This window comes from Xyrauchen texanus, chromosome 47 (assembly GCF_025860055.1).
Source record: "Xyrauchen texanus isolate HMW12.3.18 chromosome 47, RBS_HiC_50CHRs, whole genome shotgun sequence".
In the NCBI taxonomy this organism is placed as follows: Eukaryota; Metazoa; Chordata; class Actinopteri; order Cypriniformes; family Catostomidae; genus Xyrauchen; species Xyrauchen texanus.
The window spans coordinates 1,367,853-1,394,917 of record NC_068322.1 but is presented as its reverse complement, the minus strand read 5'-3'; the positions used below and the strand labels follow the sequence as shown (position 1 = coordinate 1,394,917).

The 27,065-nt window shown below is 39.9% G+C and overlaps 4 protein-coding genes across 5 annotated transcripts in view; 3 read left to right on the top strand and 1 right to left on the bottom strand.

The window, feature by feature from the left end:
• The first annotated feature begins 829 nt into the window (after nt 1-829).
• On the top strand, nt 830-3,811 carry LOC127638959 (FGFR1 oncogene partner 2 homolog). Its single transcript, XM_052120748.1, has 6 exons — nt 830-898; nt 1,821-1,957; nt 2,030-2,147; nt 2,219-2,361; nt 2,468-2,581; nt 2,654-3,811. Exons 2-6 carry the CDS (start codon nt 1,823-1,825, stop codon nt 2,789-2,791), a joined length of 648 nt encoding a protein of 215 aa, XP_051976708.1. The 5' UTR covers nt 830-898; nt 1,821-1,822; the 3' UTR covers nt 2,792-3,811.
• Nucleotides 3,812-8,026: 4,215 nt separating this feature from the next.
• On the bottom strand, nt 8,027-22,848 carry LOC127638949 (transmembrane 7 superfamily member 3-like). Of its 2 annotated transcripts, none has more exons than XM_052120732.1 (12): nt 22,674-22,848; nt 19,967-20,121; nt 17,785-17,935; nt 17,557-17,677; nt 16,135-16,306; nt 15,868-15,985; nt 15,500-15,586; nt 15,307-15,387; nt 11,856-12,008; nt 11,644-11,741; nt 11,397-11,559; nt 8,027-9,546 (listed from the first exon to the last, which is right to left on the bottom strand). In XM_052120732.1, exons 1-12 carry the CDS (start codon nt 22,741-22,743, stop codon nt 9,293-9,295), a joined length of 1,623 nt encoding a protein of 540 aa, XP_051976692.1. In that variant the 5' UTR covers nt 22,744-22,848; the 3' UTR covers nt 8,027-9,292. The 2 variants fall into 2 exon arrangements, with proteins under 2 accessions (XP_051976692.1, XP_051976691.1); XM_052120731.1 differs by having other exon boundaries at nt 15,868-16,045; nt 22,674-22,847.
• Nucleotides 22,849-22,918: 70 nt separating this feature from the next.
• LOC127638967 (mediator of RNA polymerase II transcription subunit 21-like) lies at nt 22,919-25,611 on the top strand. The gene is made up of 4 exons (XM_052120758.1): nt 22,919-22,976; nt 24,109-24,223; nt 24,328-24,428; nt 24,790-25,611. Exons 1-4 carry the CDS (start codon nt 22,935-22,937, stop codon nt 24,967-24,969), a joined length of 438 nt encoding a protein of 145 aa, XP_051976718.1. The 5' UTR covers nt 22,919-22,934; the 3' UTR covers nt 24,970-25,611.
• A 654-nt stretch (nt 25,612-26,265) lies between these two features.
• The window catches only part of echdc3 (enoyl CoA hydratase domain containing 3), a 13,642-nt gene continuing 12,842 nt past the window's right edge, over nt 26,266-27,065 (top strand). The window contains exon 1 of the mRNA XM_052120746.1: nt 26,266-27,065. This exon is cut by the window's right edge and continues 1,093 nt beyond it. The gene's annotated coding sequence lies outside the window, so the exon portion shown is untranslated.

The window sequence follows — 27,065 nt, the reverse complement described above, 5'->3', positions numbered from 1 at the left end:
GGTTGCTCCGGAGGATTGTCCCTGTAATAAGTGCACCGTAAGTCACTTTGAATAAAAGCGTCTGCCAAATGCATTAATGTAAAGGTAAATTCCATTAAATGAATAAGATGCTCAAAGGTCAGGACCCCTGTGGAATCAGCTGCAATGTTCCTCATTGTTTATACATGCTTGTTTAGCTCACTTTTATGCCACAATGTCATCTGTACAGCATAGAAAAGAATAAACTCCTTGCAGATGAAACAGAAGAACACTAAAAATGATCAACTTTACCTCTGTGTTTGAATTTCATTGAGACATACAGTATTCAATAGTGCATGATACACCACACTGTAAAAAATTAATAACTTTACATTTTTGCCAGATCAACTTAGATATACGAATTTTTTCAGATAACATAAAAATCTGTGTTTTTGAGTAAACTAATGGCACAATGGCAATGCACTGATATAATGAAAACAAACAAACAAATAAATAAATAAATAGTTATTATCTTTTTATTCAAATTATTATTTATTTATTTTATTTTACTATCAAATATTATTTCAAAAGTAAGTAAGGTTACTTTTTTTTAAAGTTTAACCAAAATAATTTCTTACAGTTCAGCACATTCACCATGGTCAAAATACATAAAATCCGAACCCATACAATTTGTAAAAGAACCTCAACAGCTTTGTAATGGAATTATAAGGTCAGATATTTAAAGAACAATAGACAATAACATGCCTCTTGTAATATGTTCGGAGTTTAATAAACCTTAAGATTGCGGCACCGCGTGGACGTACTCGGTAGTCAAGACTGTTTTGTTCCTACATTTCCCAGAAGCACTTGCGCCGGATAAACTGACGTCACGGCTAAAGCAACAGGAAGCGTGCTAAACTGAGCCGTAGCTGCGGATAAGGTAAGGCATATACTCCTAAACTATGTTGCGTATGAAAGAGAAAGATTTCATCTAATCATAGCGTTAAGATCGTGGGGAATCAATCATATTTCACTCCAGGTTCTGTTAAGTAATGGCCCAAAACAATCAATAATATATTATGAATTATTTATTTATTTGAAAGAGACAGGATTGATCAACACAATCTTGTATCACGAATATTTAAAGGGACATTTAGGGCTAAACACAAGTTAAGCTCAATCGACAGCATTTGTGGCATAATGTTGTTTACCACAAAAATTAATTTCGACTCGTCCCTCGTTTTCTTTAAAAAAGCAAATATATGTGTTCCAGTGAGACACTTACAATAGAAGTCAATGCAGCCTTTAATGGAGGCTTTAAAGGCAGAAATGTGACACTTATAATTTTATAAAATCACTTACATTGGTTAATCTGTTAATACTTGTGTATTATTTGAGTTGTACTGTTTAAATGGTAGCTTTTATGGTCGTTTTAGGGTTTATGGCGTCATAAAGTCATAAAATTGTATATAATGGATTTTATCACACTAAAAACATATTAACGTGCATATTGTTTACGGCTATGTGTCTATACTATCGAAACGGTGAGTATTTGAACGTTTACCTTTTGGCCCCATTGACTTGCATTGTAAGTGCCTCACTGGAACCCATATTTTCGCTATTTTGAAGAAAACGAGTGACGAGTCGAAATAATATTTTTGTGGAACATTGCTTTAAGCCACATAAGAATTGTAGCTCATTACATACAGCTGGAAATATCGTATCACAACGGAAATGCATATTTATTAATCCTATATACTTTGCATTCATGCACCTCCAGCGCATTTAAACCCCTAAGCTGAATGATATAAATGAAATCATGATCGTGGTCACATTGAAAGTCTGTGTCTTGTGTGCGTCAGGAATGACCTGTACGCTTGAGAAGGTGCTGGCCGATGCCAAATCGCTTGTGGAGAGACTCCGGCATCATGACAATGCTGCCGAGATCCTGATAGAACAAACCACACTACTGAACAAGAGAGTGGAGGCCATGAAACAGGTATACAAAGGGGTCACATTTATGGCTCTGTAGGCCGAGATAGGGGCTCACCGTTAACCTGTGTGTTCTCAGTATCAGGAAGAGATTGAGGGGCTGAACCAGGTGGCGAGACATCGGCCGCGCTCCGCTCTGGTCATGGGCATCCAGCAGGAAAACCGGCAAATACGGGAACTGCAACATGAAAATAAAGGTGTTTATTGGGTTGTTTCAACAGTAGATCTGTTGTAAATGTAAACCTTATATCTGCCTCTCTCTCTGCAGAGTTGCGCACATCGCTAGAGGAGCATCAGTCTGCGCTGGAGGTGATCATGTGTAAATACAGAGAGCAAGTGTTTCGCCTTCTGATGGCCGGCAAGAGAGACGATCCCGCTATAGTCACCCAGCTCAGAGAACAACATACTAATGTCAGTCCTGAACACATTATGTTACAGTGCAAGTGCACTGCCTGTAATTACCAATGTATAATACCAATGTAAAGCTAGGCTTATGTTTGCTCTGTTCGTGTGGCAGGAGATGCAAGTGCACATTGAAAAGATTAATGAAATGGCCACCGTGATGAGGAAAGCCATCGAAGTGGATGAAGGGCGACTGTGCGCGGATGAAGAGAGAATCAAACGACTGGAGGTGAGATGAGCCTTGTGGAATGATGTTTTTGATGTGATGGATCATGTGATGATTATCGTTTTGTGACTATAGCTGGAGAACTGCGGTCTGCGCGAGCTGTTGGGCATCAGTCGCGAGGCGTTTCTGGTGCTGAAGAGCAACGACACGTCTGACAGCACGTCTCTCTCCCCGCTGCTCACCAGCACTGACGTCAGTCTGAGGAAGAGCTAGAGACCATCAGAGAGTCTGTACGACACCATTCATTACATCACCGCTCACATGACCAGTGTGAGAACCTACAAATCCCACAATCCTCCATCATCACTCGCTCACGGCCAATTCAGCTTGACCTGGACGTCCATCACGGGGCGACAGCTGTCGTGAGCGATTCTGCGCTCTCGGTGTCTGTGGGACACTTTAGCATCTGAATTTACTGGGGGTGAATAATTCTTCTCATCTGGTCACTTAGTCCATCATTAAAGCTTTCATCAGGGACAGTCAAATGACCAAACTGTCTCTTTATGGAAGCAGAATCATTTGTGGAACAACTAGCCGTGCTAATCGATCAGCAGATTGTGAATTGTCACCTGAACGTGGGATTTGCAAAGCGAATGCACACTCATACACACTCATACACACTCACACACACACACACACACACACGCGCACACACACACACACACACACACACACGTGCACACTCACACAAACACACTCACTCACACACACACGCACACACACGCATGTTGGTCTACCTATCATTATGAGGACTTTCCATAGACATAATGACTTTTATACTGTACAAACTATAGATTCTATCCTCTAAACCTAACCCTACCCCTAAACCTAACCCTCACAGAAAACATTCTGCATTTTTACATTTTCAAAAAAACATTGTTTAGTATGATTTTTAAGCGATTTGAATTATGGGGACACTAGAAATGTCCTCATAAATCACATTTATAGCATAATACCCTTGTAATTACCAGTTTGTAACTTACAAAATTGTCCTCGTAAATCACAAAAACACGCACACGTACACACGCGCGCACACACACTCGCACACACTCTTGCACGTACGCACGCACGCTCTCACGCACACACACACACTCACTCACACAAACACTCTTGCACGCGTACACTCACGCACACACTCACTCACTCACTCACACACTCACACACACACATACATACATATGCACACACACATACACTCACATACACACACACACATACATAGGCGGAAATCGCGGGGGGACACAGTACCCCCATCTGAGGGTTGTCCCCCCTAAAATATCATTAAAATATGTGTATTGTAAATAATATAATGATATATTCTTAAAATAATAGTTTAAGAAATAAAATAATACAAATGCAAATGGGGCAACAACAAAAAAATCCCTTGGTGTCCCCTTCAAAAACTGCTCTTGAGACTTGTTATGTTTATTGTCCCCCCCAACAGTTTGATGAAATTTTCGCCCCTGCACACATACACACACACACACACACACACACACACACAATGTGCCATTTTAATGGGAGCATTTTTAGCTTACTGTATTTGTGACAGTGTTTCACGTGTGTATGAGAGAAAGTATCACTGAAAGTGATTCAAACAGTTAAAGAGTGTTTGTGAAGCTCGTGGGCTTTTATTTTGCCCTGTACCACGAGGGTCGCTGAACGAACTCAGGGTTTCAGGTCCCATGATGCAGCTCATCAACTTTCTCTGTCAACTCCGGCTTTGATGCTGAATTTAGGATTTGATTACACGCTCGTGCACGTGAATGAGTGACGCTCGTGCACGTGAATGAGTGACATTTGCGTCGCACAAGTAATCGTGTGAGAACACAATTCACTCTTATGCGATTCATTCTTTTAAGCTGTGCACGAGACATTGTTTTACAAATATTAAACTAATTCAAATGCATTTACACTGGTCAAGAGTTCAGCATGACGTCATGAAGACTTAAAACACGTGATATAAACGGTATATGGGATAACTGTAAAATGATGAAGCAATTAAAGACTTTGCATTACTGTAATTAAATTACTTTCCTTGAAAAACGAAAAACGTTAAGTGATTACTCTGCATTTTATTGTCATTTAATTACAGTTACAGAGTTTTTGGAGAGAAAAAAATGCTCATTTCAGTCAAATTCTATATGAGTGCTCTAAATTGACACATTACTGGAATGAAGTGGTTAGACGGGTTCATTTAATATTTAACGGCACAATAGAAATACATCCAGAAAACCTTGTTTTGGGTCAAATGTCATCGTCCTTAAGAAATAAAACTGAATAAAATATATTTAGGGTAATCAGAATAGCAGCTTTGAAACCCCCACGATTTCAAAGATGGAGAGAAACGATTTTGGAAATATACCAAATATAATAAAAGTCTGGAATAAAACATATTATAAATTAATTTAGATAGTTTCCTTCAGATTCTTGAACGAAATTAGTTAAAATATGAGGTATACCATCTCATTTAATATTTAAAAAAATTATAAATAAAATATACCATGTGATTGAATAAATTACACGTTATTTATTTGATATGCTCTAATACTGTTATTTTTATTAAAAAAATAATAATAATAAACTGGCAGCTGTGGTTGCCAGAATAATTATGTAAAAAAACACAGTAAAAATGTCTGTAAAAACAAACTGTACATTTTACAGTTTAAAAGGGTTGTAATTTACATTACCACACTAGCATTGTAAAATAAATAAATAAATAAAAATCTCTTAAATTTACAGTAAAAAAAAAAAAATCATAAACTTGATATTAGCATTTTGAAACTGTAAAAATCTGCTTTTTACTTTATACGGTAAAGTTTGTTAATCACCATAGTGATTAGGTCACGTGACGACATTATCACTCACACAAACACTAAACACCATTGGGTAACACGTGTGGGATATAAATAATGCAGTTAATATTAACTAAACTACATTAAATATAACACAGAACACCTTAGTCTACGTAACTGATATTAGAAATAAGATGAAACATATATATTCCCATAAAATATAATTAAATGTAATGGGTCACGCAGGGAATTTTTTACTGTAATTTTAACAATAATTTAATGTAAAAAGTAAAAGTACATTTTTACCATTAATTATACAGGAAAATCTAACTTTTTTTTTTTTTTTACAACATTTTATTGTAAAAATGACTGACGTATTGTCATATTAAAACATTTTACTGTATATTTTATAGTTAATAATCGTTAATCAATTAACATTTTATTTCTGTAGCATTTTTCAGTATTTTACTGTTAAAATTACTGACATTTTTTACAGTGTGTTTATTCAAAATGTAAAATTTTCTCTTTTTGATGTATAACTTCAAGTAAAATACTGTGTTCATCTGAAGTCCATGAAAGAAAGAAGGGGTTTGGGTGGCGTTCACCTCTTTCCATAGCAATCTTGAGCTTTTCATATTTTAAAAACTATTATTTTTTGCAGGTATCATATTAATCCATTTTACTGGCTGTTTTATAGTTTGCCTAATATATTGTGTTTATAGTTTCAAAGATAGTTTTTGCTATGGCTAAAGAGGGTAAATGAAAAGCAATTACATTGTAAATAAATTCAACACATTTGCATCCTCAAATATATAATTTATCATGAAGAGACAATGTGTGGATTTATGAGATTTTATTTGTAACGTGTGCTTTAAGAGACACGGGGGAGTGGCTTGATTGCGTCAGAGATGTCACTATACTCACAGCTGATTGGTTCAGCATCTGTTACAATCCCGATTCCAGCTTGTTGCGTAAGTTGCTATGGCGACGAACACTGCTAAAAGCCGAACAACTTTCATGGTAACTATTAAAACCTGGGGGTGAGGCAAACTAAACTAAAACTTTCCTGGCTAGCCACCGAGTACAGGCCTCAGGTCTCGCTGTGAACCATCAGGTGGTTTTCCATCCAACTATTTTTATGCGCATTTTGAAATTGCGCTTAAGTAATCCCGAATGAAAACGTTTAATATGAGAATAAACTTTCTAAATTAGCTTAAAATGGAATGCGCTAGGAGGAGGCGGATTTTTTGTTATTTCCCATTAGTTAAAATGCGCATTAAGATGATGGAAACGGTTTATTCGCAAAACAATGACGTATTTTCACCAATCATGCGTGAGTTATGAGTGTGCGATCATGGGCGTAGATTTGGATTGAACACTGGGGGGTTACAGAATGAAGAATTTACAAGTTTCCATTGATCATGGTATAAATTATAGATTCCTCCTGGAATCTACGCGCCTGTGTGGGATAGCTTGATGTGACTAGCCCACCGAAAGGTCATTCAGCTGCTCGATCAGTGTTGGGTATACTCTAAAAAAGTGATTAATGACTAACTACTAATTACATCTTCTAGAGTGTAATTAGATTACTGTACTAATTACAGTAACTGCATTACTTATTATTTTTTTAAACCCGTATCACGCTCGACCAGATGAAAAATACAAGGATGTACATGAAACTGCTCTTTTAATTCTGTCAAATAAATCATATAAAATCAAATAAATTATTCATGAACTGGCCAAAGAATTTAAGGGGGCAGCGTTAAACTACACCACCACCACTCCAAGTGAGACAGAGAGTGAGCTTCACAGATGGAGTTGGGAAGGTCATTCTACCAACCCGGTATGATGAAACTGAAAGTCCGGGAAAGTGTTTTGGTGCCTCTTTGTGTTGGTACAAGGCGATGTTCCTTAGCCGACCGCAGGCTTCTAGTGGGCGTGTAGCTCTGCAGAAATGATTTTAGGTATGCTGGACAGACCCAGTGACTACGTGCATCAACCGGCAGCCAGTGGAGAGAGGCAAGGTGTGGTGTAACATGCGCTCACTTTGGTTCATTAAAGAACAGACGTGCTGCTGCATTCTGGATCATTTGCAGAGGTATAATTGCGCATGCAGGGACGCCTGCAATGAGAGCGTTACAGTAGTCCAGTCTAGATATGACAAGTGACTGAACGAGCAGTTGTGTGGCATGTTCAGAGAGGAAGGGTCTTATCTTCCTGATATTGTAGAGTGTAAATCTACATGATAGTGCTGTTTTTGTGATGTGGTCTGTGAAATTGAGTTGGTTATCAATGGTTACCCCAAGATTTCTGACCGTTCTGGAAGGTGTTACTGTAGTTGGACCCCGCTGCAAGGTGATGTTGTGTTCAACAGCAGGGTTGGCTGGAAAGGCAAGGAGTTCGGTCTTGGCTGGGTTGAGTTGCAAGTGGTGTTCCTTCATCCAGGCTGAGATGTCTGCCAGACAGGCAGCGATTCGAGCGGTCACTGTGGTGTCGTAGAGCTGCGTGTCATCAGCGTAGCAGTGGTAAGAGAAACCATGTGACTGAATGATGGGTCCCAATGATGTTGTGTATATAGAGAAGAGAAGTGGCCCAAGCACTGAGTCCTGCGGTACCCCAATAAGTATGTAAATAAATAAATCTGAATTCTGGCACAAACTTTACAACTTTATTTAACATTTTAGGTATTTAGAGAATCAGTTACATTTCAGACATTTGGCAAACACACAAAAAAAAACATATTGCTACCATTTAAAAACATATATTTTAACATGTAACATTTTAAATAGCTTAGAACAGCGTTTCTCAATCCCGGCCCAGGAGGCCAAACACCATCTCGTCTGTCTTATTTGACACACCCAAGTCAAGTCATGGAGCCACTACTAACGAGCTGGTGAGTTGAAACAGGTGTGACTTCCAAAATGTGTGATGTTGGGGCACTCCAGGGTCAAGAATGGGAAACACTTTAATGAGATGTTTAATTTGTAATTACATGAAGAAACCCTGAGAGGAGAAACTTCAATACCTGATCTACAGAAAACTTGGGCTTGTGTCTCCACAAGAGCTACACGTTCCGTTATAAAGGATGGAAAAAGACAGCCGGAACAAACTTTGGAATTCCACAGATTCCAAATATTCACACTCAAAATAAACCTGCATTTAAAACCAGAGTTATTGTGTGCATTACAGCAGTGCAGTGAAGCATCACGTGCTCACAGGAAGTCTGCCAAAATACGCTCATTATTATCACCATCAAATCCAAACCTCTCGGGATTCTGGGAGGATCTACAGACACCCGCAGGATCCCAAAAGCATCAGAACATCTACACAAACATCAGCCATGCTAAAGAATGCTGCTTCATTTGGTCTGAACTCACAGAGTGCTATACATTCATTATAAGGGTAAAGATGAAAAAATATGTCTTTTAAAATCCTCACTCATTGAGTCTCCAATGATGTGCGGACACCCTGTACACACAAAGACCTAATATAAAAAGTTTTAAAAATATTTCCTGGACTAAATGTAACAATCTGTGGCACATGTTGTAGCTTGAACGTAAACGTAAAATGCATTAAAATCACTCTGTCGCAGTTTTATATGAATAAACACAATCAACCAATGGCTAATCAGTACATATTTGACGTCACAAAATCCCAGCGAGCTGATTGGTCAGAGAATGGCATTCAGCATTGACAGGAAGTGCATAATCTGGATTCTGGAACCTTTGCAAAAGAACCCATCACATACAAGTGCACATGCTCAGTCCGACACAACATGCTGTGACCTCCAGACTCTGAATATCGAGCAGCATCCTTATTACGGCTGTTGTCAAAACCATCTCCACAGGACTGAGGGCCAAATATCTGGAGGGGAAAAACGTCTTTTCTAACACAATGCTCAAAAGTCACAAGTTAAGGGTTAAAGGAGGAGGGGCGTGCTTTCGCCGGCTGGTTCTGAGCGACGCGTGAGCTGCCGGACACGGCTGAGGATTCGGGCAGGGAGAGAGGGCTTGTGGTAACTGGGGTCCAGAACATTGGTCTTCCTCCGCTCTCGTTCCTGCTTCCACATCACATACGGGCTTGGCGGGAAGAACGGGTGTGACCGCTCGCGATACAACTGCACCACGATGCCAGAAATCCCGAGAACCACCCACATGGTGATCATGATGAAATCTGGAGAAGAAAGCATGAGAGACATCTGGTTCATTAGTGACAAGCTGGCCAACTTTGCCTGATTGGACCATTAACAGATAAATAATATACAGGTATATAAGAGTTTACCTAGTCTTAGAACTAGTGTACTTGCCTTATTCCGGGCTTGATAGAAATCAAGCTCAATCGACAGCATTTGAGGTATAATTAGGTGTAAAGCCCCGAAGGAGCGAAAGACCCCTATTGTTTCCATTCGATTTCCTATAGAAACCGCTTGCGGGAAAGTTATGAAATTTGGCAGACAGATAGTGCACAGTCTGATCAGTTACCACAGCAAATTTGACATCTCTACCTCAAACCCTCTAGTGCCACCAACTGAACAAATTCGCACTCACATTTATGTTAATAACATTTGAATGATTCGATTACACCCTATGACGTCGTTTTCAGTCATGAAGATTTTTCCGCCACTTTTAATTTTCTGAAAAACATACTTTTTCGAACTCGTCCGATTTGCATGAAAATTGGCGTTCTTCGTCTAGAGGCACTCATGTCAAAAAGTTATTCACAGAATTTTTATAATATCGTTTTCGAATGGCGCTTTAACAAATTCGACAAAGAACGCTGTATCTCCGAAATGCTTTGAGAGATTGGGACGAAACTTGGTACGTGTCATCAACATTAGGCCCTGAGGTTACCTGCAGTGTTTTGGCACACTGCCACTACTGGTCAAGAGATATTAATTTTTTGTATTTTTGCTTATAACTTCTGAACAGTTTGTCATAAAATCATCATATTTAAAATTCTTATGTCGAACATTTTGGACATCGGCCATTTTGAATTTTTAGAAAACCTACTTTTTCGAACTTTTTCGAATGTCAGAACTGCACGAAAATTGGCTTGCATCATCTAGAGGCACTCACGACAAAAAAAATTATTCACAGAATTTGGATAAACCGTACCGTTTTTGAATGGCGAATTTGATGGAGAGCATGCCAAAATGGATGTGAGGGTATATCTCTGTAGCGCTTTAGCGTTTTCAGACCATTCTTAGTATTTGTCATAAGCGCCATGACTTGAGGGTGCCTGCTCAGTTTCAGAACAGTGCCACCTAGTGGTCACGAGATATGAAAAAAGTGAATTTTTGAGCACATTAGATTCAGTGGAGTATAGCGAGTCCAACGATATGACAAATTCCTATGTCGGCCATTTTGGACATCGGCCATTTTGAATTAAATAAAATGCTGTATTTTGCAAACGACTTGGGGTATAATCACGAAACTCGGTACGTTTCTTTGGCACCATGCTCTAAAGGGGCTCAAAAGGTTTCGGGACAGTGCCACCTTGTGGTCAAGAATTATAATGCTATTTCTAAAAATGCTATGCTGCTCATGGTTCTGATAACTGGCTTGACCCCGGTATCGCTGCTTTCAGCTATAATGTTTAATATGTTTGTTATTTTGACTCGATACATTTTTGGAGGGTTTAAAGTCAGAAATGTCAAGCTTATAATTTTACTAAAGCACTTACATTAATTCTTCTGTTAAAACTTGTCTATACTTTTGAAAAAGCGAGTATTTAAACATTTATGGATGGCCCCATTGACTTCCATTGTAAGTTTGCTTTTATTAAGGAAAGGAGGGAGAAAGGGGGCCTGGGTAGCTCAGTGGTAAAGACGCTAGCTATCACGCGTGGTGAGTTGAGCGTGGACGCTATGTCTCCGTGGCAACGCGCTCAACAAGCCACGTGATAAGATGCGCAGGTTGACGGTCTCAGACGTGGAGGCAAAAAACAAAGTAAAGTCTAATTTTGTCACAGATGCTGTTGCGTTATTACTGCAAAAATATCAAGCGTTTGAGTGCCAGACCTACCGATGTCCTGCAACGGGACAGAGATGAACGCTCGACTGAAGTTGTGGTTGAGGAAGCGTTTGAGAACGTCTAGTGTGATGTAGGAGAGACTGGTGTAGGTGTATGCATTGACAGTTAGGACCACTACATACGCACCAACCACTCCACACGTGGTTATATTGCCCTGAAACACACAAGCATATGCACATGCATCGATGAGTATTTGTAAAACGGAGTATTTTCAGTGACTGAAGGATGTGTGTCTCACCTCTCTGGGCCACCTGATGAAGAATAAAGGAACAACCACCATGATGCAGGTAAACACAACCCAAAACGCCACATCATTATGGAATACAGGAAGGTCACCTAAAAAATACATTAAAAAAAGGTTAAATTTGCTAGAAAGATAAAGACAATTGTAGTCGTTGCAAAGATGGAAAGGAACAAAAAGATGATTCAGAGTAGAATGTGTTTTCTTACCAAGTGGAGTGAAAAAGATGATAGAAGAGACAAGAAATCCAAGAATGAGTCCGACCACCAAAACGCAAGCCATGACGGAACCAAACCGCCACCAGCTCATCACTAGGACCACGCCCCCGACCACGCCCATCACTGCTGTCAGAGCCAATCGAACTGTGAAGAGACACCATCATATTATACATGTTCAGTTCTAAAGATTATATGGCATATATAAAAGGTCGAACGAAAGGCCAGTTTAATGTAATAATATGGGCTAATACCTAATTGAATTAAGGTAATTAAGATGTACTTGGCCTAATAAAATATTTGGAAACTGATGACAGACATTGGAACTAACAAAAAGAAGGCTTCTTTTAATTGGACAAGGCGGCACGGTTATCGGCTGATCTCAAAATGGCTAAACGTTGGATTTGTCGGTCCTTCGGTGGTATTTGTAAGCATGTTTTCTGTATGAACATATGTGTGTGTGTTCATGTAATGCAGCTCATTGTAACAGCCAATCAGGACGTTTAACAGGCTTGTTGCAATTCAAAGATCCGATCAGAATCAGATCAAAGCGCTCTATGATAAACTATCGATATATGTAACAAAGATCAGTGAGAATCACAAGTTATTTCAGAAATGTTCTTCCTCATTTCAGACATTCCCTTAAACACACAAACAGCTGACAATCAGCTCCAGTTACTCAGAATGACTACAGAACAACTATCGGTTTGTTTGAACACACACACAAACCAAATGATTTTTATCTGCAGACAGCGACCTCTTGGACACCTCCAGGAGAAATCCAAGGCACATGACTTCATACACACGCAGCATGACTCTAATCTTCAGAGAGTTACAGTAGAATAATAACCTCAATCCTCTGTGAAGGGGCACTCTTATGTCTGCACTCGTGATGGCTAATGAGATTTACTGCATGCAGAACAAGTTTATGTAGGGGAGCTGTTTCTAGAAACTATTTATGGACATTTATGAACAAGTGACATCAGCTCAATGTAAACAACATCTCATCCAGAATCACATTCATTTTTTTGTTTATTCTACAATGATTACATTTTAGAATGATTAAGTTCTAGGGTTAGTCCGACTTAGAGAGATTCAGTTCTAGAGTGATTGCATTCCAAAGTGTCTGTGTTCTAGAGCGATTCAGTCCAAGAGTGATTCAGTTCTAGAATGATGGTGTTCTAGAGCGATTCAGTCCAAGAGTGATTCAGTTCTAGAATGATGGTGTTCTAGTGTGATTCAGCTCTTGAGTGATTCAGTTCTAGAAAGATTGCATTCTAAAGTGTATGTGTTCTTGGCGATTCCGGTCCAAGAGTGATTCAGTTCTAGAATGATGGTGTTCTAGAGCGATTCAGTCCAAGAGTGATTCAGTTCTAGAATGATGGTGTTCTAGTGTGATTCAGCTCTTGAGTGATTCAGTTCTAGAAAGATTGCATTCTAAAGTGTATGTGTTCTTGAGCGATTCCGTCCAAGAGTGATTCAGTTCTAGAATGATGGTGTTCTAGAGCGATTCAGTCCAAGAGTGATTCAGTTCTAGAATGATGGTGTTCTAGTGTGATTCAGCTCTTGAGTGATTCAGTTCTAGAAAGATTGCATTCTAAAGTGTATGTGTTCTTGAGCGATTCCGTCCAAGAGTGATTCAGTTCTAGAATGATGGTGTTCTAGTGTGATTCAGCTCTTGAGAGATTCAGTTCTAGAAAGATTGCATTCTAAAGTGTCTGTGTTCTAGAGCGATTCAGTCCTAGAGTGATTCAGTTCTAGAATGATGGTGTTCTAGTGTGATTCAGCTCTTGAGTGATTCAGTTCTAGAAAGATTGCATTCTAAAGTGTCTGTGTTCTAGAGCGATTCAGTCCAGGAGTGATTCAGTTCTAGAATGATGGTGTTCTAGTGTGATTCAGCTCTTGAGTGATTCAGTTCTAGAAAGATTGCATTCTAAAGTGTCTGTGTTCTAGAGCGATTCAGTCCAAGAATGATTCAGTTCTAGAATGATGGTGTTCTAGTGTGATTCAGCTCTTGAGTGATTCAGTTCTAGAATGATGGTGTTCTAGTGTGATTCAGCTCTTGAGTGATTCAGTTCTAGAAAGATTGCATTCTAAAGTGTCTGTGTTCTAGTGTGATTCAGTCCTAGAGTGATTCAGTTCTAGAATGATGGTGTTCTAGTGTGATTCAGCTCTTGAGTGATTCAGTTCTAGAAAGATTGCATTCTAAAGTGTCTGTGTTCTAGAGCGATTCAGTCCAAGAGTGATTCAGTTCTAGAATGATGGTGTTCTAGTGTGATTCAGCTCTTGAGTGATTCAGTTCTAGAATGATGGTGTTCTAGTGTGATTCAGCTCTTGAGTGATTCAGTTCTAGAAAGATTGCATTCTAAAGTGTCTGTGTTCTAGAGCGATTCAGTCCTAGAGTGATTCAGTTCTAGAATAATGGTGTTCTAGTGTGATTCAGCTCTTGAGTGATTCAGTTCTAGAAAGATTGCATTCTAAAGTGTCTGTGTTCTAGTGTGATTCAGCTCTTGAGTGATTCAGTTCTAGAATGATGGTGTTCTAGTGTGATTCAGCTCTTGAGTGATTCAGTTCTAGAAAGACTGCATTCTAAAGTGTTTGTGTTCTAGAGCGATTCAGTCCAAGAGTGATTCAGTTGTAGAATGATGGTGTTCTAGTGTGATTCAGCTCTTGAGTGATTCAGTTCTAGAAAGATTGCATTCTAAAGTGTCTGTGTTCTAGAGCGATTCAGTCCTAGAGTGATTCAGTTCTAGAAAGATTGCATTCTAAAGTGTCTGTGTTCAAGAGCGATTCAGTCCTAGAGTGATTCAAAAGTGGTTGTGTTCTAGAGTGAATCTGTTCTGAAATTATTCAGTTCTAGAGGGATTCCGCCCCAAAGTGGTTGTGTTCTAGAGTGAATCTGTTCTGAAATTATTCAGTTCTAGAGGGATTCTGCCCCAAAGTGGTTGTGTTCTAGAGTGAATCTGTTCTGAAATTATGCAGTTCTAGAGGGGTACCGCCCCAAAGTGGTTGTGTTCTAGAGTGAATCTGTTCTGAAATTATGCAGTTCTAGAGGGATTCCGCCCCAAAGTGGTTGTGTTCTAGAGTGAATCTGTTCTGAAATTATGCAGTTCTAGAGGGATTCCGCCCCAAAGTGGTTGTGTTCTAGAGTGAATCTGTTCTGAAATTATTCAGTTCTAGAGGGATTCTGCCCCAAAGTGGTTGTGTTCTAGAGTGAATCTGTTCTGAAATTATTCAGTTCTAGAGGGGTACCGCCCCAAAGTGGTTGTGTTCTAGAGTGAATCTGTTCTGAAATTATTCAGTTCTAGAGGGATTCTGCCCCAAAGTGGTTGTGTTCTAGAGTGAATCTGTTCTGAAATTATTCAGTTCTAGAATGATTAAGTTCTAGAGTGATTCAGTCTCATGTAACTGTGTATTAGTGATAATATGACAGTATTGTACTCACTGTCGTATTGCAGCACTGTGGTGCTGGTGATCAGCACAAAGAAGAAAAATGCTATAAACCCAAAGCCCATCCAGAACAGCTCTGAAAAGGGAGAGACAAGTTAACTGGTAACATTATGGTAGATTTTAAATGGTACATTGGTAAAACATTCATGGTAAGACTGTAGGACTGCATAATAAAACCCATCACTCACCACATTTGAAAAAGCGATGGCCCAGAAAGCACACAAACAACCCCGCCACTCCGATCACAGTAAAAAACACTTTAGTGGAAACTCGCCCTGGGAAAATTAGAGAACAAGAGAACGACCATTTGAAAAAGATCCTTCCGAAACTTTATTTCGCAATGACATTATTTTCATATAAGAGCATTATTGAAACCGAGACTTCACTTTCAATATACTGCTACATTTGTGAGGACCATTTCAAGTTTTGCACTTTTACACCATTTCATTAGTGCATTTTAAATTGTCCTGTAGTGACAAATTCATTTTCAAGAGTACAAATATTCCATGCCGTCAACTTCAATTTCATATGAACTACTTGGCTTTCATCTGCTTACCTAAAGCGCTGCAGCCGTCCAGCGTGGAGTTGAAGCTGCAGGCGTACGTGTGCACAGGTGTGTATGAAGCTGACGTGTTAAACACCGGGTCTCTAACAACCACAGAGAAAATCACACCCTGACCGGGCAGAGAGTTAAACAACAACTGCGTCTGATCATGAGATGACATCGACATCACCTGGAACACCAAACATACCTGATAAACTCCTAAAAAACTAAAGATAAATGAGAGAAACCAGAATTTGTAGGGAAAGACATCTCATGTACTTTTCTGCTATTTTCCTGTATGTTCTCCACATTGGCCATTCTCTCCACGCCGCTGATGAGACTCTGCTCTGATTGGTCGCCTTCCGGTAGGAAGAACTGATACACGTCATACACCAGCCGCCAACGAGTACTGGCATCCATGGCCACATCACACGCTGGAGGGGTCCCTCCTCTGAGAGACACAAGAGATATAGGAAAAGAGCATTCTTACAATATGTCCCAAGATTCCCACACTTTTGGACCAACACATTTCCACGATCTTTCAGAAATTTTCAGAGAAGTCGTAGAAGCCCCTCCTCCTGTACTTTTACAGAAGAGAAGCAGGAATACTCGCGGGTTAGCGTTACTCGCGTAAACACAAGTTAAAACAAAAATGTATAATCCAGCGGTCAAAGTCGCACGAGCAATGCAAGGCGATTGTATGTGAACGCACCATAAGATTCGAATAAAATTGGCAGGACGAATCTCAGTTGCCTCCGCGTCTGAGACCGTCAATCCGGGCATCTTATCACAGGGCTTGATGAGCGCATTACCGCGGAGATGTAGCATGTGGAGGCTTCACGCTATTCTCCGCGGCATCCACGCACAACTCACCACGCGCCCCACTGAGAGCGAGAACCACATTATAGCGACCGCGAGGAGGTTACCCCATGTGACTCTATCCTCCCTAGCAACCGAGCCAATTTGGTTGCTAAGGAGACCTGTCTGGAGTCACTCACCACACGCCCCACTGAGAGCGAGAACCACATTATAGCGACCGCGAGGAGGTTACCCCATGTGACTCTACCCTCCCTAGCAACTGGGCCAATTTGGTTGCTAAGGAGACCTGTCTGGAGTCACCACACGCCCCACCAAGAGCGAGAACCACATTATAGCGACCGCGAGGAGGTTACCCCATGTGACTCTACCCTCCCTAGCAACCGGGCCAATTTGGTTGCTAAGGAGACCTGTCTGGAGTCACTCACCACACGCCCCACCGAGAGCGAGAACCACATTATAGCAACCGCGAGGAGGTTACCCCATGTGACTCTACCCTCCCTAGCAACCGGGCCAATTTGGTTGCTAAGGAGACCTGGCTGGAGTCACTCAGCATGCCCTGAATTCAAACTCACGACTCCAGGGGAGATAGTCAGCGTTAAAACTCGCTGAGCTACACAGGCCCCGAAAAGCAGGTTTATTAACAATTTTGAAAATATCTTATAGATCCACACGGTTTAGTCCTAAGGATGGAGGGATGCACACGCGTGGCTCCTTACAGTGTTTTGTCTGATCGCGCTAAACTGCCAGTATTTTATTAATAAAAGAGTCACAGTGGCTACAATTTACCAAAAGTGATGATTTTGTTCTTATAAACACATGGGATGCACACGTGGCTTTAATCGCACATTGCTTACTCGGAAGACTCCTTTAAATCTCTCTCACCTTGCGTATCCAATGTTAGCAGGCGCAAAGCTGATAGTGGTCTCAAACAGGTTGTATTGCAGGTAGATGTTTGGATCAATGTCCAGTGGAAATTCCTGATTACAGGCACCAGGAACAGGATCTGCACGCACACATGCGCATACACATTTAATATTGCGTATTCCAGTCAGCAGTCTGTGAATGATGGTATTTGTGTTGTGTTGTGTATAAGATGGCTTAGTTCTCTACCAGCGCTCGTATATGGCAGTATCACACCAATTCCTGCCACACTGTTCCCATCTGGCGTCTGCAGGTACCAGGAGATAGTGGACTGGTTGGGCGACAGGGTGGACAACAGACCAGCATCCGGTGCTGTGATTGACTGACCATAAACTGGAGCCTGACCAACACACAGACATAAAAAAATAAACTGAGAGAATAACTATGCATGTACAGCCACACACATTGGCCTACATTAATTACTGTTGTATTAATTACTGTTTATACCATGGTCTGTTCGAATACTCGATTCTGATTGGCCGGAATGTGTGCATTAAAACCGTTCATGACACGGGTCTCTGGAATACTCAATTCTGATTTGCCAGAATGTGTGCGTTAAAACCGTTCATGACACGGGTCTCTGGAATACTCAATTCTGATTTGCCAGAATGTGTGCGTTAAAACCGTTCATTACACGGGTCTCTGGAATACTCCATTCTGATTGGCTGGAATGTGTGCGTTAAAACCGTTCATTACACGGGTCTCTGGAATACTCGATTCTGATTGGCCGGAATGTGTGCGTTAAAACCGTTCATTACACGGGTCTCTGGAATACTCGATTCTGATTGGCTGGAATGTGTGCGCTAAAACCGTTCATTACACGGGTCTCTGGAATACTCTATTCTGATTGGCCGGAATGCGTGCGTTAAAACCGTTCATTACACGGGTCTCTGGAATACTCTATTCTGATTGGCCGGAATGCGTGCGTTAAAACCGTTCATTACACGGGTCTCTGGAATACTTGATTCTGATTGGTCGATGGCGCCATCTAGTGGTTTGATATTTTTCAATAACAAATGCACATCCACGTATCAGGCCACACATTCAGGGTATTACGAGCCATGTTTCATGCTTCTTTGATCACTGTGTGATCACTACAAGTAAGCTAAAGATAATTTCAATGCAAATCAATATTTCATGTCCATTGCAAAATAAACCCCATCAGGATGATACAAGACCTCCTGATCTCCCTGTCAGGGTTTAATTTGCGATAACATCCTGCCGACTGTACAATATCCCTAAGTTAATGCACAGGTAGTTCCAGTCAGTTTTAATCACTTTCTATATTAATGCACGTAATATATGCAAAATATATGCAAAACATAGGGAGGAGGGGGCAACCAAATTGTCCCGGTTGTTAGGGAGGGTAGAGCCACATGGAGTAACCTCCTCGTGGTCATGATTAGTGGTTGTCGCTCTCAATGGGGCGTGTGGTAAGTTGTGCGTGGATCATGGAGAGTAGCATGAGTCTCCGCGGTGTCATGCACAATGAGTCACATGATAAGAGACCCCAGTGTTAATCAGCCCTGAATTACCGATACATCCTGGAGATAATTATGATTTCCCTAAACACCCATGAGGCTTGTGTGGTCTGATATTCAGCTATTTTTTGCACGGAGGGGGAAAGAAGAAAACCGAAACCTATCGAATGGATCTTTTAGACTATTTGAAATGTAATATGATAAACATCATTTAATATTGCTGCGCTGCTCACACACGCCGCTAGAGGGCGCCGGTTGATCACACATCACTGACTGAAGCGCTGAACTGTGAATGCTTTATAAAATGCAGCCTTTGTGGTTCAGTAATCACGCAAGGCTACATGGTGATTTCATAAAGATAAAGTTAAGCATTACTGTTCAATGCTAGCAAGTGATCGTGGTACCAGCGGGATAATACACGGTTAAGTGTGCGTTAAATGATTAAGAGTCGGGTGGCTCTTCACTTCCACGTCATGCATTATTATTATTATTATCATCCCTTACTTATGGAAGTGTTTCATCTTGGTGAAGAGTGTAATTTATGCACCTTTAGGGTCATCTAAGTTGTCATACTGCCTGAACACAAGTCCCATCTGCCATTTGTCAGCCACATGAGTGCTGACATTTAGTCTACGTTTGGAATACACGCAGGTGTGTGTGTGTGTGTTTTGAGATCAGAGCTTGTGATTAAACTCTCACATGATGACTTGCTCTGCCTGCTGAGCTGCCTCAAACACCCCATTGAAGTGGGTCAGCTGACTGAGTGTGAGTGTGTGTGTGTGTGTCTTGTGTAAGACTTGTCATGTGCATTACAGTGATATGTGTAAAACTTTATTACCAAAGTGTTTGAGAGTGTGGAATTGCACTGCTGCGTGTGTGTGGTCTCTTACCTGTGTGTAGGAGAGTGTGACATTGCGCTGTTGTGTGTGAAACTGCAGCGTGATAAAAGCGACGTCTGGAGGAATCCGTGAAACGACGGCGTGAACCGTCTCGTTTACTGGAACACTGACATTCTGGAACTTTCCCAGAGAAAACACCACACGATCTAAAACACACAAAACAAACACAACACAAGGGTTCGCTAGCTGTAGATTACAATAATAAGAAATCCATCAGATGCAACAATTAAGACGAATCATTAAGGCAATATTTTGTATATTTTGGGTGAATTTTGCTCACTTAAGTGGCATTTAAAAGCAGTGACAAGCCTTGCAGGAGATGAGGAAGTGGCTCTTGACAGTTATATGGTGTGCTTTGGTTTAGAAACATGTTGTGTTATGTCACAGATTGCTCAAACTTCCTGCTTGACTGTGAAATCTGACCCTGATAACCAAGTGATCTGCAGAAATATTTCACAATGACTCACACCTGCTGTCAACACGACACCTGAACACAACTCAACACACTCTGGCTGTGAACGAACCCTGAAACGTTTCTTAAGACCTTTGATTTCTGTTGACTCTAGAACGCTATTCCTCAAGAAACATTCCTCTACGAGTGATGATGAATGGGTTTTGAATCCTTTAAGACTGAAAATGACTGAATTATTCTCTCTCTCTTTTATGAATGTGTAGTTTCCCAATTGAGTCTCGTGGATTGTTGCTCTGTTGCATCGATTTTTAGTGAGGGACTCCGGCCAGGTCTGCTAAGCAACCAAATTGGCCCGGTTGCTAGGGAGGGTAGAGTCACATGGGGTAACCAAATTGGCCTGGTTGCTAGGGAGGGTAGAGTCACATGGGGTAACCAAATTGGCCCAGTTGCTAGGGAAGGTAGAGTCACATGGGGTAACCAAATTGGCCCGGTTGCTAGGGGGGGTAGTGTCACATGGGGTAACCAAATTGGCCTGGTTGCTAGGGAGGGTAGAGTCACATGGGGTAACCAAATTGGCCCGGTTGCTAGGGAGGGTAGAGTCACATGGTGTAACCAAATTGGCCTGGTTGCTAGGGAGGGTAGAGTCACATGGGGTAACCAAATTGGCCCGGTTGCTAGGGAGGGTAGAGTCACATGGGTAACCTCCTCGTGGTCACTATAATGTGGTTCTCGCTCTCGGTGGGGCGTGTGGTGAGTTGTGCTTGGATGCCACGGAGAATAGCGTGAAGCCTCCACACGCCCTACGTCACCACGGTAATGGGCCTCCACACGCGCTACGTCACAAGCCACGTGATAAGATGCGCGGATTGACGGTCTCAGACGCAGAGGCAACTGAGATTCATCCTCCGCCACCCGGATTAAGGCGAGTCACTACGCCACCACGAGGACTAGGAGTACATTGGGAATTGGGCGTTACAAATTGGGGAAAAAATGGGAGAAAAAATAAAATAAAATAAAAAAATAATAGATTTATAGGATGTATAAAAAAAAAACACATGCAGTCTATTGTTTATTCAAAATCCCCAAAATAACCAGAGAAAAGATCTGGTGCATAACGCAGGACTTTTAAGTATAAACAAGCATGAAATACACTAAGGGACTCTTATTTTGAAATTAAGTTATTGTGAAGTAACGATAGTTCCAAACAGCAACTATCGGCACAGATTAATCGGTAAAACTGATATATCGGAAACCTCTAATTCAGAGCCACAAATGAAACTGACAACAACCAGACTGCCGTTTTTAAAGCGGTTAAAGAGATATACGATTTTATCTACATCTTTCTGAACTTCTGAGCAGACAATCAAATATCTCAAAGATGAGTTACACACTTTAAATGTGTCTCAGCACAGTCAACAAACCCCAAAATCTTCTCAAACTAAATAATTATTACAGCATTATCTGACTTGTATATAGTAATATAGTGAATTAAGGTAACTTGGCCAACTTTTTAAAACTGACATGCCATTATTTTGATTTGACTGTCAATAGAGGCCCAATTTAATTATGCATTTTAATTAAATATTATTGCAGACAGACACGTGCATGTGAGACACATTAACATTTACTTTGTTTGTGAGACAAAGTATCAATAAAACTATCAGTGTGTGGTGTAATGCATTAGTAAGTAATTAAATGACTTTTTCCTTGAAAAAAGTAAGGGATTACTCTTCATTTTTCAGTAATTTAATTACAGTTACTTCTGATGTAATTGTGTAAAATACTGTATAGACTATAGAACAATTCTATATAAAACAATAGTGAATTTAAAATCGAAATTTAACATCTAATGTTAAAATATATGTATTCTTACGCGCCCTTTAAATTCTTTGTCCATTTCGTCAATAATTTATTTATATTGATTTATTTGAAATAAATAATTGTACAGTTTCATGTCCATCCTAATAATGCAATTAATGTTTATTAGTGTTATTAGTATTTTTACTTACCCAACATTGGTCTATACATAATATCACAACTAACTATAAATGGTGAATTTGGGACATTTTTCTACATTGATACGAGATTCAAAAAGTGGCTAAATTCGCCCTAAATATAGTTAAGATATAATATCACATATTTTTATTGATTTGCATCAAAACAATACGGTCAACAAACATTTAAAAAAAAAAAATAATTAATAAAATTAACAACCACAAAAATGTGTCACATTTCTATGGTGACAGACATTTATTACAAGAATTAAATATGTTTATTGAAACTCACTCTCATCCTGAGCGCGCAGAGATCCGAGCCATGACATAAACAACAGTAAACATTCCCTCTTGAGTGGCATTTTCCCGGGTTCAGTCCATAAACACACTAAAAGCAGCGCTCAGATTTTCGACTCATGCTGTACGTTCAGAATTTTCCTCCGAAAGTGTCACTGTCTCTTGCGCTGAAGTAACACACGTTTCTGTGTACTGCGCATGCGCGGCGCCTCACTCACATTCAGAGCGGAAACGGAAAAGGTGCAGAAGAACCAACATGGCGGACAGGCTAACGCAGCTTCAGGATGCTGTTAACTCAGTAAGACTGGTTTAAAGCTGTATTTTTTGTACTTAAATGTGTAGATAGTGTTAAAATCTTCAAAGTAGTTGATTCATTAATCTGGTTGAGTACATTACAATTATAATTCATAGTTATGGTTTGACTTTGTAATGATGCATGTTGATGTTAGCATGTGTTTTTGTGAACATTTCCCTGAAACTATTCAATTATTATTTCGTGCCTATTTTGTATTTTGGAATGATTTTAATAGTAATATCCAATAATAAGCTAATATTGTAGTTAATTCTTAATGTGTCAAGTTAATGTGGTAAGTAAATATATTTAGTTAAAATATATTTCGCCTTAAATATATTTAGATTTTGTTTCATGTGGTATAATTATTGTATTTCCTCAATATTAAATGCACAAAGTTAAAGAGACTGAAAGTCATATCTGAAAACAAGGTTTAATAGTAAAAATATGACAGCAATACTAAAAACATCATTGTTTAATATGCACAGCCTATTATACAACATAGACACACACATTTAAAGGGATAGTTCACCCAAAAATGAAAATTCTCTCATAGTTTACTCACCCTCATGACTTCCCAGATATGCATGACTTACAAATGAATATTTTTGAAGAATATTCCAGCTCAGTAGGTCCATACAATGCAAGTGAATGGTGACCAGAACTTTTAGGCTTCAAAAAGCACATAAAGGCAGCATAAAAGTAATCCATACGATCCATTAGTCTTCAGAAGTGATATGATAGATGTGGGTGAGAAACAGGTCAATATTTAAGTCATTTGTACGATAAATGTCCACTTTAACTTCCACATTCTTCTTGTTTTGTTTTTGGCAATTCACTTTCTTGATGTATATCGCCACCTACTGGGCAGGAAGGAGAATTTATATATATTAAACAAAAAGGGGGACTTAAATATTGATCAGTCCTTTTGACGTTGTGGATATAATATCGAGCCAGTATAATAATGAAATAACATGAAACCTGCATGAGGATGAGTAAATGATGAGAGAATATAACTAAATCTGAATATGTTGTAACACTATTTACCACAAAGACTTTGTGCATATACAGTGCAATAGATGCTGTGTTTTGTGTTTGTCATGTATGTTCATGTCTGTGATTTGTTCGTGTGTTTTAGCTGGCGGATCAGTTCTGTAATGCGATTGGAGTCCTGCAGCAGTGTGCACCCCCAGCCTCATTCAGCAACATCCAGACAGCCATCAACAAAGACCAGCCCTCCAACCACACAGAAGGTGCTGTATATATGTGCTCCAAGAATCAAGAATCACCTGCACAGGGCAAAATGAGCTGTCATTCTCAATTTAGACATTTTGGTTGTTTTTTACTGTTTGTACAGAGTACGCGCAGTTGTTTGCTGCATTGATAGCGAGAACAGCGAAAGATGTCGATGTGTTGATTGACTCGCTGCCCAGTGAAGAATCTACTGCTGCATTACAGGTACAAAGACAAACCATGTGATTGGCTCAAGGCATTAAAGACCCCATGAAACAGCTTGACAAGCACAGATTTCTTTCCTGTGTTTATGTATATCTTCCATTTTGTTTAAATGGCCAATAGCCTTTAATTTATGTCACATGAACTTGCCCTTGCCAGTCAGAGGTGGCATTATCGTTCTAGAGAGCATTTTATTGGACAAACTCTTTAAGTGCAAAATGATGTCATCTGGTTAGTTTTCCTGGAAGAGAAATGCAATTTTGATTTCCTGCCCAATGTGAAAAATAGATGCATTCCTTTTCTGTTTACTTCCATTGTTTAAGGGTATTGAACCCGGAATATTCCTTTAATTTCTCCTTTTCAGGCGGCCAGTCTGAGGCAGCTGGAGGAGGAGAATCAAGAAGCTGCAGCTCGTTTGGAAGAAGTGGTTTACAGAGGAGACCTGCTGCTGGAGAAGATCCAGTCGGCTCTGGCAGACATCGCACAATCGCAGCTGCGCACACGCAGTGGCACCCCCAGTCAGCCCGCACCCCCTGAATCATGACACTGACTGACCCAAGACCAAGCATGGACTGTACCATCTGTACACAGCAGGGATTTTTATACGTATCCTTCAGCGTTTGCAGGAGACCTTTTGTTAAAAGTACAGTTTATTTCTGGGCTGAAGAAGGATTCTCATTTCATTCAAGTCCAAAGACATTCGGAACAGACACTGAGATTACAGCTTCATTATTGCTGTGCTGATGTCACACGTTTGGTGTAAAAACACTCAAGACACTTCGACGCTATCCTCTGAAAACATGGAGATGTCACCGTGTCTGAATATTGGTACAAAACTTAATCTGTAAGTTACATTTTTCTTTCAAGTCTTGTTTTCCCCAGCATGTGTCTATTACATGAGCTCTGTCTTTATTTACTAAAAGAGAATTTACAACATCCATCACCGCCTTTCAACCGCTAATCGTCAGGGTCTGAATAAGCTCGCTTTTGTATATTAAAGGATATTTTTCTGTTTGTTTTGAAAGAAAGGTCGTTGTGTTTAACAAATTAAACTGTAATGTGCTTGTTATTCATTTCAAATCGAACTGTGGAAGTGCTTATTTCTCTTGAATGTCACATGATGCTGATCTTTGGAATAAATTATTCAAATTTTGCTTAAAGGGACAGTACACCCAAAAATGAAAATTCCCTCATCGTTTACTCATCCTCATGCCATCCCAGATGTGTGACTTTCTGTCTTCAGCAGAACACAAATGAAGATTTTTAGAAGAGTATTTCAGCTCTGTAGGTCCATACAATGCAAGTGAATGGTGACCAGAATTTTGAAGCTCCAAAAAGCACATAAAGGCAGCATAAAAGTAATCCATAAAACTCCAGTGGTTTAATCCATGTCTTCTGAAGTGATCTAGTTGGTTTTGGGTGAGAAGAGACCACTATATAGCTCTTTTTTTACTGTATGTCCTGCCTGACACGTGCGCAGAGTGCTAGTTTGTGCTATAGGAAGTCCAATCGAGCTTGAAGTCATGATCCGCTCTTACCGAAAACTGATTGGATCACTTCAAAAGACATGGATTATGCCACTGAAGCAGTGCTGTAGCTAGTGGGGTGGTGGTAACGAGTTCTAGGGGTCCCACAACTAAACCATTTTTTAATAGAAAAGGGGCCCAGAGCAATATACAGTCATGGGGCCGAGATTGCCTTGCTGCGGCCCTGCACTGAAGTAATATGGATTGTTTATGCTGCCTTTATGTGCTTTCTGGAGCTTCAAAGTTCTTGCCACAGTTCACTTGCATTTTATGGACCCACAGAGCTGAAATATTCTTCTAAAAATCTTCATTTGTGTTCTGCAGAAGAAAGAAGATCATCTGGGATGGCACGAGGGTAAATAAATGATGAGAGATTTTTCATTTTTGGGTGATTTGTCCCTATAATCTACAAGCCACCTGTACAGAAATCGTGTTCAGCAGTTAAATTAGATCTAAACCCCAGAGGACGTCAGAGCCATGACCTGATGCTCAAATCAAATGCTTTGAAGTGTTGAGCTGTGGTGCTCATGTGGAAGACCTGGGTTTGAGTCTGACTCTTTACTCCTGATTTTCTGCACACACACTCTCTCTCTCTCTGTCTCTCTCTCTCAAATATGTATACCCATTGGTTCTGTCAGGTGCACCTGTTTAACATTAATTAGCATCTATTATCAGTGATTTGCATGTTGTGATTGTGAGTTAGAGGAACATCAGCTGGATAAATGCCCAGCAGACATGATGTTCTTCTGTTTCTCTTATTGAGAGAAACTTCATGTTGCTCAGAGTAGTTGACAGCGATGTAAGTGGACACTAGTTTTCTTCAAACTAAAGTTAATAAGTGTTAAGTATTGTTTATGGAAGATGTTTGGAGGCAAGGTGTTCTTTTTGTTTCAAATGTTTTTGAATTGTAATGACGAGTTTACACGTTTTTAAGCCCGATTATCGCTTGCCGACAAAAGCCAGAAATCGTACCCTGAAAAAATTTCAGTAATTTTAACAGTAAAATACTGTAATGCTACAGAAATAAAATGTTAATTGATAAACAAATATTAACTGTAAAATGTTTTAATATATTTTAAAAGACAATACAGTAGTTTTTACAATAAAATAATGT

Bases quoted from the DNA above. Each gene is read 5' to 3' on its own strand.
- LOC127638959 (XM_052120748.1), top strand. From the start codon at position 1,823: ATGACCTGTACGCTTGAGAAGGTGCTGGCCGATGCCAAATCGCTTGTG. The intron at 1,958-2,029 runs GTATACAAAGGG...GTGTGTTCTCAG, and splicing joins GAGTGGAGGCCATGAAACAG to TATCAGGAAGAGATTGAGGG. The intron at 2,582-2,653 runs GTGAGATGAGCC...TTGTGACTATAG, and splicing joins AGAGAATCAAACGACTGGAG to CTGGAGAACTGCGGTCTGCG.
- LOC127638949 (XM_052120731.1), bottom strand. From the start codon at position 22,743: ATGCCACTCAAGAGGGAATGTTTACTGTTGTTTATGTCATGGCTCGGA. The intron at 20,122-22,673 runs GTGAGTTTCAAT...TGTGTGTTTTAG, and splicing joins TCTGCGCGCTCAGGATGAGA to ATCGTGTGGTGTTTTCTCTG. The intron at 15,587-15,867 runs GTAAGCAGATGA...TAATTTTCCCAG, and splicing joins GGACGGCTGCAGCGCTTTAG to GGCGAGTTTCCACTAAAGTG.
- LOC127638967 (XM_052120758.1), top strand. From the start codon at position 22,935: ATGGCGGACAGGCTAACGCAGCTTCAGGATGCTGTTAACTCA. The intron at 22,977-24,108 runs GTAAGACTGGTT...CGTGTGTTTTAG, and splicing joins TTCAGGATGCTGTTAACTCA to CTGGCGGATCAGTTCTGTAA. The intron at 24,224-24,327 runs GTGCTGTATATA...CTGTTTGTACAG, and splicing joins GCCCTCCAACCACACAGAAG to AGTACGCGCAGTTGTTTGCT.